The sequence below is a fragment of the Typopeltis vanoorti genome, chromosome 25, assembly GCF_054136105.1.
Source record: "Typopeltis vanoorti isolate ZY-2024b chromosome 25, IOZ_Tvanoo_1.0, whole genome shotgun sequence".
Lineage (NCBI taxonomy): Eukaryota > Metazoa > Arthropoda > Arachnida > Uropygi > Thelyphonidae > Typopeltis > Typopeltis vanoorti.
In genome coordinates this window covers 45962665-45981136 of record NC_143573.1, presented here as the reverse complement: position 1 = coordinate 45981136, position 18472 = coordinate 45962665, and the positions used below count along the sequence as shown (strand labels likewise).

The window sequence follows — 18472 nt, the reverse complement described above, 5'->3', positions numbered from 1 at the left end:
TTGTTAGATGACAAAGACAGAAACACTAAGTTGAACAAAGGTACAAATTCTGATATACAATAGATCTGTTTACAATAAATATGGCAGTTAAAGTGAGTTATTTAAAAAATTTTAAATAACTCACCTTAACTGAGTTATTTTTATACTTTTAAAAGAGTATAAAAAACTATGAAGTAGAAGCTTCAAAATTATGCCATTTACGGACATGAAGTTATAATACAAGGAGTTATACTGCCTGCAAATATACAACCTACAGACATTGAAGAATTTGGGAATTTTATACGGAAGTGGCATATTCTTATTTTGCAGGTGTCGAGGGGGGAGAATGGTGCTTCATCAGAAATTTATTTTTCCCGATATACTTTTATAACAAGAATCTGTAATGCATTTGGTAAAATGCAAAGATTCGAATATCACTGCAAATTTGAGAACTCTTGTTATACTTGTACAGTGGCTGTGATTTAATTTTTTTTTCCTTCAAAAATTAAGATTGTACTATAAATGAATTCTATTACTGGAAGAAAGCTTTGCTATCCACTTTTGTCTGGGATCAAAATTAAAGCTTTGCTATCTCTGTTTATGTAACAGAGACATGTAACGATAGTTTAATTATGAGAATAACTGCATTCTTTTCATTATAATTAATTAGTTCAATCAAAATTTTCTCTAAAAGAGATTATTGCTTGGATTATTGCAAAGTAAGCGAAACAAGCTAATGAACTTACCTGGCTGCGGAACCTCTGTACATACTACTGTGGCAAGCACCAATGGTTCCTTGGGTTTCGTGTAAGGTGGCGCTGCTGTTCATTTTCGAAGTGAGCCTTCTGAGAACGTCGTCCATCGACCGTTTGCTATGTCCCTGCACCGTATGTGGTCGTAAGCTTTCCTGGTGGTTCATCAATTTCGGAGAACTGCGAAGGTCACATAACAGATGACCTCCATCGGAAAGTCCGTGAGCACCATTCGGACAGCCGTCAGAGTCATACTCAGAGTCTGTCGTCGTTGTCTCAGACCGCGCGGATGATACGCTCTGAAGTAACCTTTGTTTGCGAGAGTGTAAGATGGTCGACGTTCGTGCTCCATTGTCACTGGCTAAGCTGTCACAGGAATCGGCGTCTGCATCGAGACCCGTTCGGGACACATGCAGGTCGTGCACCACTAAACTATCATCGTTTGCCATGCTATTGGAGGTCTGCATGGCATCTGCAAAGTCGTCTTCGGCCAGTTTACTCAACAAGTCCCCACTAACTCTATCGTCATCATCTAAGTGACAGTCGAGGGTGTGGTCACTTTCGTCAGGGTCTTGACTGTCGTCGTCTAAGTCGTTGATATTATCGACATCCAGCTGTACATCTAGTGGTCCGTTGTTTAGTTCATCCGTCGATAACTTTGTCGGGGGACTCTTCCGTTTAGAGGACATCTTCCTAGTCAAAAGAAAGAAAATAATACTTATATAAGACGCATGACAATAAAGAACAGGAATAAGTTATAATACAAGTACAAGGAGCTATACTGCCTGCAAATATATAACCTACAGACACGGACTACAGTTTCGGAATCTTATATGGAAGTGCCACGTTTTTCTCCCCCCACTCGGAAAGTCAGTTTTTTCGGACAAAGAACACCTGTCACTCTTAATACACACTAAAGCTTCATAGCTTCAGCTGCTTCGGCGTAATTCCAAACAACAACAGTTTCCGAATTACTAATGGGAATTGACCGATGAGAAATTAAAACTTTTTCCACATTAGAATCATATACTGAATCTGAGCAGGATTCAAAATGCACCTTGTGAATATAATCATTACCAAAGATACTTAATAAGAATTCGTGTAAGCACAACGAAGTCGATAGTAATTGAACACTACTTATACGAACATCTGTTACTCAGGATTCCCTTCCCGCATCAACGACTTTATTATCACAGTTTCTGAAAGTTCTCTGTTGCATAATTACAGCTGAGAACGGTCATGTGTCTGAGACTTTCTATGAGAAATACAAGATTCCTTTTTATCTCCCCAAATCCGGTCACTATTACACCTCTTCATCCAGTACTACTATTCATCTCCATCTCAACGATGCAGTTTTATGAACTTTCAAAAATAACATAGGTATTATTTCTTGGAAAAATTCCCATGTTACTCCTCTAAAAATAAACTATTATTTTAAATTTCTCCTATTTTTTTATTCTTCATTATATTAGTTTTATAATACTTCAGTAATGCCCTAGAATTTTGGATAAAGAGCCAATAACATTGTAAAAAAAAGGGGTGCTCCTAAACGAAAGTAGGCTATATTAGCCATTAAAATGATAGTTTTAAAAATAACTTTTTCTTTTTCATGAATCTGTCTTACGCATTTTATTAGTGGGAAGCAAAACATTAAGATCTGTCCACGACGATCAGCACATTTTACTGTCTGTTATTATCTAAAAGAAATTGTTAAAAATTAGATTGGCCAAACTAATTAAATTAACCAGTACATTAATATAGTCTTCGTAGCTCAGTCGGTATAGACGAAGTTCTTTGGTTGAAAAGAACTGGGTTCGAATCCCGTCTAGCGCACGAAGAACGATTAATTATGATTTTTCGGATCAGGGTGAGTTAGCTCATCTCATACGGAATGGTAGGAGTTTTGCGGGATGGAAACTTCCCGCAAAAGCAAACCGGCCAATGGAACACACACGATTTACAGCCATGGTACGCATACTGCAGTAGGATTAAGCCTTCACCCATCATAAGCAGTATCAGGTTTCTAAGAAGTCAAATTACTTGACTGTGACAAGCCTTTGAGCCTAAAACGAAAGGGAAGATAATGCGATTAATATAGCTTCCTAAGGGCAATTATTAAACACCATCCTACAAGCTACAATCCGCTATCATATCCTGAACGGTAAGATATATCTGTTTAAAAGAGTTATTCTTAATTTATATATTCTGTTTAAGAGAGTATATTAACTAAGAATCACCATTTATCTATTCATTATATGCTATTATTCGTCTACATTTTACAATCATTTCTCTTTTGATATCGACAGAGACTAGGACAGATTAAAGTATGAAATTCGAGTAATAAAACTGTTTTATATCTTGATTCGGCCACATAACGATATTTTTAATACACATACACATGCTGTTGAAGCAGTGGATTACATAAGATAGCATCACACGTTTAGGTATCAATTATAAAGATTACTGTAGTTCCCAAATATTAAAACTGATCTTACTGGTACTATTTCAACAATCATTAAAACGACACAATTGGATCAGGAGATTGGGATATATCTACATAATTTGCGAGTTTCACTGAACATTCAACTATCTCAAATCGGAAAAAAAGTTAACTTTTCCCGATAGGAATTAGATTTAAACTATAATATTTTTTTTTCCACTTCCAACTAGTTGCATTGTCTCCAAGATAAACTTGTAAGCAGCGACTATCCTTTACATCAGCTTGTGTACCTTTACGGTATTTATAATAATGTTGCCATATTTTCAATCGATATGTCGGCAATGGAATTGGATATTACACTTTTTTTTTTTATATCTCCTCGCTTTTATTGCATATTTCAGCCTTCCCCCAACCTAGATTTATACACGCTTTACCAAACTTTTGATGGAATTGGATTTCTTTCCCCTTCATCCTAGAGACGCCTGAAGTAAGCGGTGAGTTGGGCATTTTATTGTTTCTCAATACAGTTATATTGTTTATGCAAACGTCTGCATTCACTATACGTTACCAATGTCGAAAGCTGAAGATAAGTGGAACCTTATATCTAGGAAAATAAATTCAAACATACGCTTGATAACAGCCGTCCGTTTATTGTACGGCTGTGAAGCTTTTTCATGACTTGCTTGCTCAAGTACTAGATGGCTAAGTGGAAGTATATATTACGGCTCCCGGTTTACCTGAAGAATGTACATATTTTACTTTCGTCAATAGATTCATGTTTTCTGGCCCTGTTTGAGACTTTAGAATTAATTTTTGCAGAATTTTTTTTTTAAATCACAAGCATAGTTTACAAATGATCCTATTCTCATTTGCAAGAGAAAAAAGGGTTATAAATAATGAAGAATTGTATTTAATAAACTGAAATCTATCAAGGATAATGGGTGAAAACCAGGGAAGGATAGGGTCGATTCCTCCTCTCCTAACTCGGCCTACATGTGGCCGAGTTAGGAGAGGAGGAGGAGAAAAACCAAGAACAGTTATCGGGCAACTCAGAGCATTCCAGCCTGAAATCTAAACCAGTTTCTTATCTTCCGATTTCATTCCATTTCATTAGGAGGAGCCTTCCTCATCTAGTATTCCCGAAGACTACAACCTTTATTTGTTCAAGAAAAGCATCCGTAAGTTCCTTCTTTCTTATGAATACGTGGTGCTGTGTCATAGGTTTTGCTACTAAATAGAATATCTAGAAGTTTGGTGTCTTAAACCTAGATATTTTATGTTGTGCACTGTGCTGTGCTTTATGTAAAAAAAAAATAGTTAATACTCGTTATTAATTAACAACAGGAATAGATTATAGCTATTAATGTTCGTGCTTTTATTACTGTTATACACGATCATAACTATTTCTTTGATTTTAATTCTGAAAGGAATGAATTATTTCAAAGATTCTATCAACGAATGCTATAGTATCCTGAACTTATCAGAAAACCGGAAAATACACATATCGGCCACTCAGTTGCTAACTTTTACTGTGTTGGTTTTCTTTCCTCCTCCTTTCACGTATTTAGGCTTAGAGGCCTGTTACGTTCCTATTAGGCATGGCCTATAACGATTCGAAACCGCGACCGCTTCGAGGATAAGGTGGTTAGCCCTATGCCTCCCGGTGTGTCCTATGTCTGTAGATAAGTGTGTTCATGAGGCCGGTTTGCCTGTTCTGGAGGACGAAAACTCCTTACCTCCGTATGAGACCGGCTAACTCACCTTTAGTCGAAAGAGAGACCAGATAAAGGTTCCTCACATCATTGACGGGAATCGAACCCAGGTCATTCCGATTAAAGGGCTTCGTCTATACCGACTGAGCTACGGAGGTTCGTTGACCTTCTTTAGTGACTGCCAATACCGATGCTCTTTAATTCCCTGCTCATAGTTCGGTGAGATATGGGTCGCAACAGCCTTCATTAAATGCTTCGGTCATTTTCTGCACAATGTAAGTTCTGTTTGTCCGTACAAGCGTTCTCAGACAGTGGCGATCTCGTTCCTGACAGACTATCTTAGGACCACAGTTACGCCTGTTAGACAAGCAAGTGGGTTATTTTCCCACTGATTAAACATCCAGGATATCTTACTTTTTGAGAAACCAGTCAGCTCTGGTGTTTATAAAGCCGCCACAATAAACCATTTATCGAACTCCGAAAGATCTTTTGTTTTTTCCATTGTGGTCAACACTATTAACGATCGATTACTGACTAACAGCATTATTTTGCTTATATGCTGCGTAAGTGACGTTTACGTACATCTGCACGAAGGTTCCTAAGAACCTTATATAGAGAAACCTAAGAACCTTATATATAGACAAAATCCAGTTTGTCTATATGTCAACTCCAAAAGATTTAGACAATACTATGATGCGAGAATAACATAAAGTTGTTATAAAGCAAGAATCACAAATTTTTGTGTTGACAGCGAAAATATTTTCTATAAATGTATTGCAGAGCTCATCAGAAACAAGTAGAAAAAGCAAGCAGCAAGAACTGAAAAGTTCGTTGTCCGTTAGACCATCAGTTTTGATATTAACTACAATACCAAGGTACAATCCTTAAAGGCTTTTTATTAAAGTTTTGTTAATAAATTAAAATATTTTTACTCCTGGATGTTTTAAGTGTGAAACGAATTATTTGACTACTGGATGCAAGACGCATGTTTAGCCATTTCAATATTGATTTTTTTTTCTCATTATGTAGTGTCATTTTGTATTTCTGGATCAGCCATTATTTGGTTCTACTATTTTACTTTTTGTTGCAATATTATTCTTTCGTTATCACTTAAAAATACAATTTTTGTATCACTTTTCATGCTCTCTCTCTCTCTCTCTCTCGCCGATTTTGTTTACTTCTTTGTAAACATTATATTACTTGTTTTGCTTTTTTTTTTGTACCGTTTTCTAACTGTCATTTAGTGTGTTCGTTCAATAGTCCGTTTGTTGTAATATCTCTAAGTTCTCGACCAGACTCAGAAACAGGTAACTATTTCGCAAATGTATTCTTACGTTTGACTGTTACGAGCGAGACACAAAGTGACGAAATGGCGTCTTACACAATTACCTTTGAGGATAAGAAAGAAAAGAGAACATGTTAAGAATTTGAAGCAGACAAATGATGGTAAGCACTCACTTCCTTGAAGGCGTGGTTGTATAGATGGGCTAGACGAGCTCCCTAAATGTGACCAACGACCTATTACTTTGTTCATTTAGAGAAAGGAGGAAATGGGAGGGGACTGGATCCGCTCCGGAAAGTGGCAATGTGGAGTCTCATAGAGGCCGACCGCACGAAATAGCGCATGTGTCCATTGCTTTAAGCTCTCTCATTTGTAACTGTTGCCTCACATCTCTCCTAAAATAGACGCCATTGGCTTCGAGGAATGTAGCAGTAACTACTGACTTAATGATAAAACGAACACAGCGAATGGAGGGAGAAGGAAAGAAAGAACGCAGAAATGAAAAGAATTTAGCAATAAATCTCTCTCTTTCTCCCCCCCCCCCTCTTCCATCCATCGAACAACATAAAATGGAATTGTACCGAAAATTTTGATGCATCCACTATGCATATGGGCATCAATATAATTGTTTGTGTGTGTTTCAAAAGCCAGTGTTAAAAAAAATCATCCAGGTATTCAGGTGATTTTTTTGAATCAGATGGAGTGATTTTTTACGAAAATTTAAATGCTTAATTATGTAATATTTGTAAAATATTTCAGATATAATTAATGTGTATTCAGCGAAACACGTAGATTATATAAATGAAAATTATGTAAATATTTATTTCTACTGTCATCTGTTGACGATAATCGTGTAACCAAGAAGATTTACGTAATGGTGGTTTCTGTATTTTCCCACTGCGATTTATATAAATAGTGGTTTGGACTAAGTATTTATGCTGAAGTATTTAATTTAAGTAAAAGCTAAAATAGGAAACCTACATGCTGAGTGTACAATAGTTAGATGAAAAAAAAAAAAAGCACTTCGACTCGAGCTGTGTAAGAATCAAAATGCACTGAGTGTCTGAATATTAATCTCCTTAAAAGTAGGATTAACTTTAGTGATACATTTCTTCCAGTGAGTCTGTCACTAGTAGAAACACCTTTCAAATGTTGTTCATTATCAATAAACGCTCTTTTAGCGTATATTCTTTAATTGTGTCAACATCAGCAAATCTTTGTTTTATTATGTTCTTTTATTTGAAGGAGAAAAAGTCATATGGAGCTATGTTCCAGTGAACAGGAATTTATATCACACTAGAAGAACAAAATGGGACATAACTACTAAACAAGCAGCAAAAGTTGGACTAAATGAGCAGGCGCGTTGTAATGGTGGCGTGGTGTTTGGTTGGTTGTTTAAGTAGTGCATCATAAGAAATTTTCTTTGGACAGTTCAAGAATGATCAGTCATTTCTTATGAAATTGCACACTTAAAGCACGAATTCTTCATTTTTAGCAGTTGAAGGAAGTTCAGGGTTCTGATCACTTTCGATAGATAGTGGTCTATATTTAAACTGTGCACTTTACAACTCTTGCAGGGCTCATTACATTATCAGCGATACATTAATTCATGTTTTTTGATTGCTCTTGTACAATTTTTACATAAAACTCAATGCCCACAAAGTGCTCCTAATTCTCAGAGATCAAGAAATGTGAGATTTAAACACGCACACGCACGCACGGATTTACGGATTTTCAACGTTATTCCGATTATAGAAACATGCTGTAAAACTACTGACTTAATGATAAAACCCACAGAAGGAAATCACCTTAACTATATATGAATAACTCGCCCAGGACATGCCACTGCACTTACTTATGTACGTGATACAGAGAAGAAACAAAAAATTCAGAGTCAGTCTCAATGCTTTTTGATCCTATGTTGTTTCCAAGAAGAAAAATCCTATTTCTTGAGGCCTGCTGATTCCGTTTTCCTCTGTCAGAGAGCGAGCAAGAGAGAGAGAGAGATTGGAAGTTTAATATTTTAAGTAGAGGGACCGGTGCTAATTCAAACATTCATGGTTTCAAAAATTAAAAAAAAAATCAATATCGCAATATACAAATAAGTCGTCATTTAAAATTATGAATATTTGCTCTAAGTTCTTTTACCCGTTAATAGCTATTTCTTTAAAATGCCAAATTACAGCGCTCATTTATTTTTTATATTAATCTTAGTTAATGTTCGGTATTTACTGTTAAGGCAATGCTTAAAATTCCGATTTTAAACTCGTGACTGAACTCACAACCTCGAATTTTATTTCAGCAAGAAATGCATGTCAAAAGCCTACTTATAGTAGTCTACTGAATTTAATATGATGAACATGATCGATACGCCTATGTGAGCAAACAGAATTATGCAATAGAAGGGGAGAGGGGGTAGATATCTATAGCCATGCCTATCATTAAAGGGATTCACTGGAGCTTGTAATCTCGTTTTGTGTACCCATAGGCTATTATTGGAGCTATAAGATATTTCCCTCAATACATCTTTCCGCTCTCCCTATCCTTTCACACCATCGACCTCATACACGAAGATTTATCGCTGCCACTCTAGGAGGACTGTCTCACGAGCAGTACTGTCCACCAACAGGTAACTAATGTCCTTTTCCTACGAGGGTGTGACGTTCCGTCTTCAAACTATTAAGCAATCCGTTATGACAACGCTGGGCAAACATCTTAGGCGAGAGCTACCAATAAAGGAAACTGCCCGTCAACGACGAATTTCAGCTCTCTCTCTCTCTCGGGCCAGGTGACAAATTGTATTATGACCGGAAAGCGAGGTCCACAGTGACCAGGTGACTAATGACAGGGGAAGAATTTGTGACCTGAAAGAGGAGTCGCTGAAGTGGTTGGCTACGTGAAATAGGCCTACTCTTAAGATATATTGCCAAACATTTCTTAGTTGCTGAATCTCTTCTTTAGAGCAGGATGCAGCAAACTGTGGAGACTTAAATTAACTAAATAACATTTTAAATTTATTCCATGTCAATTTATTTAGCAGTCATTTCGAATAGTTGAGACATTTTTCAAGCTTCTATATATTCATTTCTGTAGGTTAATGAAATATGTGTATACGATAAGGAACTGTACTTCTGCAAGTATGAAAGAAGATCAAATAAAAAGGGGGTGGGGGGCATTTGTGAAAGAATTTACAGGCTACGATAAAATTGTTTAACTAGTAGGAAAATATAAGTAAATATAATCGCTTTAAAGCATTAGAAATCCGATTATAAATTTCTTATATCTAAATAGTATTAAATGTCTTTACTTTTATTCGTGTGATTTATTAATATGGACCCAGGATGATGATGATGATGATGATAATAATAATAATAATAATAATAATAATAATAATAATAATAATAATAATAAATACAATTAAGGGTGAAGGAGTGGCAAAAATAGAAAACTTGGGAACAGTTGAGATTTTGGAAAGTTATGCTTTTGGCTGTTCATTAAATAACTCTTTTTGTTATTAATTCTTTCTCTCTCTCTCTTATTCAGCTGTTTTATGTTTTAATAAATGCAAAACACAGTTATATATTGTGCACGTAATATCAGCAAATGCAGAATATAATTCGGTCTGCTAAGGTCCAAACTACTAGTCCAGCCTCATCCATTCAACAACCAAGTAGGACAGTTATCTAGCAACGCGTGACCGTTTCGATATGAAAAGGATCGAAACGTAAGAGCTTATCAAATCGGGGACTCGATAAATAACAGTTTGGAAGAAAGTTGTTAACTGGAAACTGGTCATGAAGTAATAAATGTATTTAGATTTTCATGAAACATGGTACACTCCATTATGATAGGTTATCACCAGAAAATGGTGATAATGATAAGGAAAATTATATTACGTTCAAATATAGGTTGCTCGTTGCATTCAAGATGTGTGACCTCTGTGTGTGCGTGCGTGATACATTCGAGATTATGAGCATGTGAAAGTACATAATGCCATTTCTTATAATGTAGGCTCCCGTAAATGTTTTTTGCCTCCCACCGCCATTTTCTTTAATTCGTTCCCAATCCAAATACATACGGTCAAACCCGTCTAAGACCCATTGATAAAAGATTTTATCACAACTTTTTTTCATTAATAAAAATTATTTACTTGACTAGAATTTTCTCTTTATCACTAATATGATTTAGGTGGATGATTTTTCTGTTTCAAGAAACGTGTGCGTCTACTAACAAACTGGACACAACGAAATAAGACTTCAAGTAAACCACAAACTAAACCAAAACTACCTGCAAATGTTCTCTCACATACCATTGTTTTTAGATGAGCAATGAAAATTATTTCAATCTTATAAAAGTTAAGTTCATAATTACGACACTCCAAAATTTACTACATGCGTGTCAAAAGACATGCACGGGGAAACCGAGATGAGATTTACATTTTAACTTGTTTTAAAAGAAATATAAAAGTCAATATCTATACTTCACTCTTATAAATTAATAAGAGTAATAATATATCTTGCAATAAAACCATAGCAATTTGTTTTCTCCATGTGTCAACCAGCACATGCAGGATGGGTTTCGTTGGTTCATATTACAAATATTTAGTGTAAGAGCAAAATGGATCCGTTTCATTTTCTTTAACAGCATAGGAAAAGTTGATAAGTAGAACATCACACACACACACACACACACACACACACACACACACACACACACACACACACACACACACACACACACACACACACACACACACACACACACACACACACACACACACACACACAGTAATAGTGATATTTCTGGGGGAAAAAATACCATTTAACCCCGGTATCGCTATTTGTAATTCTTTCGATTTCATCGACAGCAATGTTGCACTGAAATTTAAAACACTGGCGGACATAAAATATGTATGAGGTATATTTCAAAAAGTTTCTGGAATTAACCGCTAGAGGGACGCTGTTTTAAATAGTGACTACCGCTGGTTGTGAGTGATGGAAAATCGAATGAGAAGTCCTTGACCATCGCAGACACTTCAGCCGACCATTAGTGCAGGTTTGCTAAGTTCAATTTCGTATGCATTAGCGATGAGTGAATAAGAACAAAGCGTTTGTTAAATTGTATGAAAGCAGAAAGATGAAAGAAATGCGACTAATAATTCTACACCGTACTAGTGCACTCATTCGTATCGCCTTGTCATGCTTCAGTTTCTTGGAGAAAAAAAAAATCAAACGTTAAGGTCTCCTTCCCTTTCCTTACACTTCCGATCTAGCTCTTTGAGTTTTTTTTCTTTTTTTTAGTAAAATGAAAACCATATTGAAAACACTCGTTATAACATGTCGAAGAGATATTTCTCAACTCAAAGTTGCTGTTGGAAAGAAAAGAGCCGAGTTCGAATCCCGTCTGGGACGTGAAGAATCCCTCAAACAGACTGATTATTAAGGCCACTTTGGTTTAAAACAGGCCAGAAGAACAGAGTCGGTTACTTCAACTGTAATTCAAAACAATGCAATTCGAAAATAAACAATGATAATCATAGAGCGAACGCTTCATGCTTGACTGATTTACGTGATTTTTAAAAAAGCATTCTTTTCAGAGTAAAGGAATACTTGTATGCTAGAATTCACATAACAAATAGGTAAAGATATGGCAACAGCTCTGAATTAGAACATCTTCTATACATTGATGGCAAAAAACCCGTTTTTGTTATGCAATCTCCATGTTGAAAAACATCTTTTACTTGGTAGGTACTATCTAACAAAGAATTTCTACTAATTTAACTCTAGAATCTAATTTCAACCTTTTCTAAAGTACATACTACATTAAAAACTTAAAATAGTCTAATTATACAGGAATTAAGCAAACGAGTTTAATTGAAGAGCTTAAAGAACAAGACATACTCAACTTTTAATGACTTAAAAAAAAGAAAAGAAATAAAAAGCATCATTGTTATCCAAACTGAGATTTATAAGAGTACATTGCCCTAATGGAGAGTCTAGTGTTTTAAATACACTACACAAGCTACTATTGAGATCTATAATTCCCTTATTATATTAGCTAGGAAAAAGAGAAGCGCTCAAGTTGCTGCTAATAGCACCTTGTGTGAAATCTTCCCCCCATTTAAGACGATTCCAACGACCTGAGCTTCGGTAGTTGTGTGTGCTAAGAAACACTGATCTTGTAATTCTTGGTTCTTTTTAAGGAATTGATGTGAATAATTGAACGAACGTCCAGGGGGGGAAATAGAATTAGGGGATGACGACTGCGGATAAAAACTCATTACGTTTGGCTCAGCCGACTAGCAAGTAGGAGGCAGGAAAAAGAAATAAGAGCTGGTTAAAGAAATTAAACAATAAACATAGCAACCGTAAGGCAGAGAGAGAGAGAAGAAACGAAAGGTTATTTTCATCTTTCTTCTCTCAGATTGGTTATTTTAATGGATACAGAAGTAAACCTAAAATATTCTAACTTCTCGTGAAATATTCAACCCCTGGACGAATTTAAACTAGAAATAAAGACCGAAATGAAAAGTGAGCGGCAATCAAAACACGTTTCGTTTTCTTGCGGTAGTAGAGGTTAATAATTGAAACTATACAAGAGAAAAAAGGGACGATGTCTTGAAGATTAAGGAAAAAAAAAAACAACTATCCATTGCTTACAGCTGTTAAAATCCGATCCAAGAAATTAAACAATATACTTGCCAAAAAATAAGAAGATGAAGAGAAAATATTGTTTACATTTTTTTCTTAGTGGATATTTAAAAGTATATTGCAGTGGAGAGATTCCTGTCGTAATATTTAGAACCGACTTCCATTACGAATAACGCTATAAAGACGGACAGCGCCACCAGAGAACGAATTTTTCTATTTGTCAATTTTTACTCAAGAGAGCAATTATTTCCAAATGTCTTCTGTGCATGTTTCTATTACATATCAGACTAATCATGCTTACATTTACCAGCTAGACGAAATGGCTTCTAGAACAGGTTGCAGGTCATCCACGGAGGTCATAACTGGCAGCCAAACAGAATGACTCGATTAATTGGAACACACCTTGAAGCTCCAATACAGCATTCCCCGGTAACTTATGAATTACTTTTTACACTGTCATCTTTGATTTATCTTAGCTAATAGTCGGGACGTCCTCTCGCGAATACCAAGTAAATCAGATAAAACCGTTACCTGGCTTTCTTATAATCAGCCTCCCATTAATGGAAGAGCTGCTCGCTTACGACAACCAATTTAAAAGGCGGAGGATTTCCAACAACCCAGTTATTTGATATTAAGAAAAGTAGAATGTGTAACGAGAGAGAGAGAGAGAGAGAGAGCGAGCATTAGGATGCATTCTTAAATAGACTTTATTGCTCTTTTAGTTTTCTTTCTGTTATTTTCCTTTCTTTCTTTCGGTCATCAGAAGTGAACACTTTATAGCAAGTGCAATGAGGATTAGAAAACAAAGCACACATTTCAACTTGGTCTTACCTTTAGTCAAAGAGGTTATATATTATATATGTTTAAGACGTAAGAAAGGAATAATGCATTCCGCTTGCCATAGGCTTCATATTGTAAAGCGATCATTAAATAACAAAGAGAAATTTGATATATGTTTCGTGTTTTTGTTTCCTATTGATAATTTAAGGTATTTTTAGCTTCGCTTTTTGTTTTTGTTGAATGATGAGGTATCGAACTTAAAAATATTCCGTATCATTAGAGACGTAAACTTATTTAACATGGTTTACATGGTTAAATGTATTGAATCGTATATTTACTGTTTGATATGCTTTCCTATGTTTCTCGCAGTATGGCGCTTCTATAGAATTTTTTTTTTTTAAATAATGATATGACATTTTTTTAACGTATGAATTGTGTGTTAATGGTAAATGTTACCATTAAAAAGAAATTCTAGGATTACAGGCATTTAACGTAGGTCTTTTATTTATTTGGCGGATTATTTTAAAACCTTTTTTTTTTTTTTTTTCAAAAGATGAATGTTATTTTTATGCTTTAATCTGCGCATACGTAAATTTATGTTATCCTGTTTAATTTCGTTTTATCTGTATTAACTTCGTGTATCCAAAGCTTTTGATATCTAAACCGAGCTAACTTCTCTCATTTGTCGAGGTCACATAAATCAAATAAGATAAATGATTGGCGGCATGCTTATTGTGAAGATGTGTTAAAAGTGATAAATTAAAATATGTAATACGAAAACAATAATTCAACGTAAGAAGATGCAAAGAACAAAAGCGAAATAGAAATAAGATTATAAGAAGCGAGGAACTTTTGTTTAGCAAAAAATCTACTGCAATGGAAAGGAATGTACTCAAACAAAAGAACTGAAATTGCTTAGACTTATCGAAAAGGCAACTCATTCTACGAGGCCAGTATATTCTGTTTCTTAATTGTGTGTTTTCGTCAGCCGGAATTAAAAATACGAGTTAAGGTGAAAAGAAATACCCTTTCATCTATACTTCAATATGTTCTTATAAAAGTTCTCTGAACTTTTATAAGAGCATATTGAACTTAGCTTTTCTACCCGAAGGATAAATGTCGTTTAGAAGGCTATATGTCTGTGAATTTTGTGTGCTATTTGGCTGGTTTATCTGTTTTAATGGGAGTAAAAACTCAGGGGAGGAACCCTTTGTCATCTTAGTATAAGATCAGATATTTCACCGGAAAAGTATTTGTAATGGTTCCTTAAATCGTAGATAGGATTTAGAACCAGATCTTTCCAACCTAATTGTATATATCGCGTTATTTTCTTGCTGCTTCCAGTAGAGTGTATTTCAATTATACCAGACTCTACGAACAGCATCTCTCTCTCTCTCTCTCTCTCTCTCAGTATAGAAAAGCATTAAATATAATTTGCATGCGAAAAACCTTTGTTTCTTTAGCTTCACTTAATAGGGATGAAATCAAGGTTGTTCTTCAGGTCAATGTCCAAACAGTTAATACTATGCCCCAAATATACCATATACCTGTCTGAAAAAATACGTGTGTGTGTGTGTGTGTGTGTGTGTGTGAGCGAGCGCGGTTTCTACATCTAGATTTTTGTTGATTGACATGGATGTAGAAACCGCAAAGTTTTCAAGAAGAGAACTTTGCATCCTCTGCATGAGATCGCATGACTGAAAACAGGGATTTAAGTTTATGCTAAATTAATATTTTGCAATTACAAGGATAGAACAAATTATGACTGATAAAAATATTAATAAGTTCAGGATAATTGATATCGACGTAGAAATACGCATTAAATATCACTGACCATTCTGAGATATTAATTAGAGTCTGACTTTTCCGAAGGATAGCTAGTTTGAAAAAAAAACAATCTTAATGTAGCTTATTTTAAAAACCGTTTCAACTGTTTCTAGTTTTGTTTTGTACCGCAACAATTTTATCAGTGCTAATAACCACACAGAAAAAGCTTTTCTTAAGTAAGCATTAGCCAAAGACTTATTTCGCATTGTGTGTGTCAAAAGGACTAATTTATATCACGTTAGAAATGTATCAGTGTTGATGAACTGTAATAGATGTTAATAAATATTCCAAAAGGAACAGAACATAATATTTTGGACGTGCTTATTTATTTTCCACCTCTATTACGTCAACCTATTTTCCTTTTAATCTAGAACTTCGTTCCAATATTGATACAAATACAAACTTTTTTAATTTTGCTGCAGTGCGAAATATATTTCGAAACCCCGTGTGTAAACGCAAAACAGAAACAGCCAAACAAACCACCCGATGCATCAGATCTCAATAAATCGTTATCCCACCAGTCTCCCAAACCCACACGGCAACACAGCCCGCGCGCGCGCGCACGCACACACACATACACGACAAATCTTGCGTTAGCGCTTAGCCAAGGACTCTTGCGCACGTACGTTTGCGGATACCATTATCGAGTTCGGATAATTGATGATGCGGTGCATGTATTAGTGTGGATAACCGTGTGAGTCAGCTCTTGACCGACCACCTCTGTTAAACTCATCTGACCTCAGGAATACCTGTGTGGGTCAGTAGATGAGCAAACATGCGTTTACATCAGCCGACGCTCGGGACAGCGATTATAACGTGTGTGTCATCAAGTCACCAACCTCTCTTGTGAAATTAATGATCCCTCAAGAGAGTTGGATGATTTTATTATATATTTTTTAACTTTGCGCACTAGAAGATATGTCATACATTGTGAAACATCGAGTTCTTATTTACAATGTCATTACAAAACAAGGTTTACATAATTTAATACGAACTATGTACTTACATATTAGTGGAATGTTGCCTTTGGTACCCTTATGTTCCATGAGAAGTGTTTGTTAGTTTAAGAACCTTTACTTTCTCACGGAAGTGGGCAAAGTTAGAATTCCACAAGAGCACATCTGGATTGTCTTTGAATGCTTGCTTGTTAAGATTTTATCACACGTACTGTACATAAATCTAAATATGACATTTCTGCGATCAAAAAAATTAGATAATTTCTTTTATTAAACTTTCTATAATGAAGCATGAAAGGATTCATTTTCATTTAGTTGTATCCTGTATAGTTTAACATTCGCTAAGCGTAATTGATCATACTATATTTAAATATTAAATAGTTTTGTTATGCTTAAGAGTTTGCCTTTGTCGTTCTGTTACTTCTGTCTATTATTCGTAAACGATCATCTCAAAAAAGAAAATAGTGTGTAATTTTATATCCTAATAGCACTCTTTTATTCTCTCTTATTCTTTCTATTTTCCCAAACTGCGCATGGAACTATTAAGCAATATGGTTCACACGAAAGGAAAAAGAGTGAAGCGGCAAATAAATGACCACCAGAAGGAAAATGAGAGAGAGAGAGAGAGAGAGAGAGAACAAATAAGTGAAACATATTAGTGTGAAATAATAAAATAGATTTTAGAACAAAATGTACCGAGTTTCATTTCTTACTATTTCAAATATCGGTCATGATTCATGATCGTTGCTCTAATATAGAATTCCAAGGAAATTCCCTTGAAGCCGAATGCAGTCATTAAATATTTATGAGTTTAACATGGCCACATGCACATATGAACCTTATTTATGGCTATTTATTAGTTATCGAAAGAGGACATCGTTTAAAACACCTAAATTCAATTATTCGTTTTGATAGTTGGGTTATTGAAAATGCAAAAGAGATATTTCTTTATGTGAATCCCGTCCACAAAAGGTTGTAAACCTATAGTATAATCATTATAAGTAATATCATGGGCGAGTTAAGGATCAGGTGATACAGATAACTCTGTTCTGGATATCAAACTTGCTACCTTTTAAGCTACCTCAGGCTTCCAATAAGCAATGATCTTGCACCAGGAGAAGAAAATAACCTGCCTTAAAGTCATTCACATTGTCATTCAAATGTCCATACAGAGAGGGTTCAAAACTTTCAGCTTATAGGCTGGAGAGCGAAGATTTTATTCACTAGACCAGCGCTTCCCAAACTGTGGCCCGCGGCTCCCTTGGGAGCTGTTAGTTTTGTTGAGGGGGGCCGTGAAATAATGAAAACTAATTTAAAATATTTTAAGACTAAGTGTGCCATGTCAAATGTATGTAAAATGCTAAAAATGTAATATTTGCATTTGATTTTTTGCAATATTCGCTGTGTATGTTTTGTATTGAATATAAATACAATAAATATTAGAATAATATACGTCTATATTACGATTTTTTTTTTCGACGGGGCCGTGAAATATTTTAATTTTTCCAAAGGGGCCTTTATATCCATAAGTTTGGGAAGCAGTGCACTAGACTGCCTGAATCGAGAAAAGTGTTTTCTAGAAACCTGGTGGACTGCAGTTAATAAAATTCGTGTAAAATGTCAGGAGTAAAATATATTTAAAACGGGAAAAAGATGTATAAAATAGAAAGGTTATTTCTTTTAACTTTCAAAGTGTGGTTTATATTATTTCATTATAGAGTACTGAGAGTATTGCTACTTTAAACTATGTATTATATATTTACAGCATTTTAATTGCTAATTTTGCAATTTTAAATTTTAAGTGCTTAATATCTGTTTCTCCTAAATTTATACCAAATGATAACTGCGAAAGCAAAGAAAGACAGAAAAGGAAATAATATTAAAAAAGTTCAAAATAAGACAACGTATAATATTTTAGTTTCCGTCACTGATGTCGCAATTCCATATCCATTATGAAAAAGTATTTTAATCCCAAAAAAAGTCCAGCTGAAAGAAAGAACGAAGATTTTGTGAAAATTCTAATGTCAACTTCTTTTGAATGTTTTTCTACATTTGCTGATATATAGTACTGCGCCTTAATCGCTTCAAGGCCAC

General features: G+C 35.1%; 1 protein-coding gene across 9 annotated transcripts in view; it reads right to left on the bottom strand.

The window, feature by feature from the left end:
* Nucleotides 1–18472, bottom strand: part of LOC150092705 (uncharacterized) — a 583346-nt gene that overhangs the window by 125951 nt on the left and 438923 nt on the right. For all 9 annotated transcript variants that reach the window (XM_090414335.1, XM_090414343.1, XM_090414339.1 and 6 more), the window contains one exon: nt 726–1424. In XM_090414335.1, coding sequence (XP_090270461.1) covers nt 726–1424 — 699 coding nt within the window. The remainder of the gene's footprint in view (nt 1–725; nt 1425–18472) is intronic.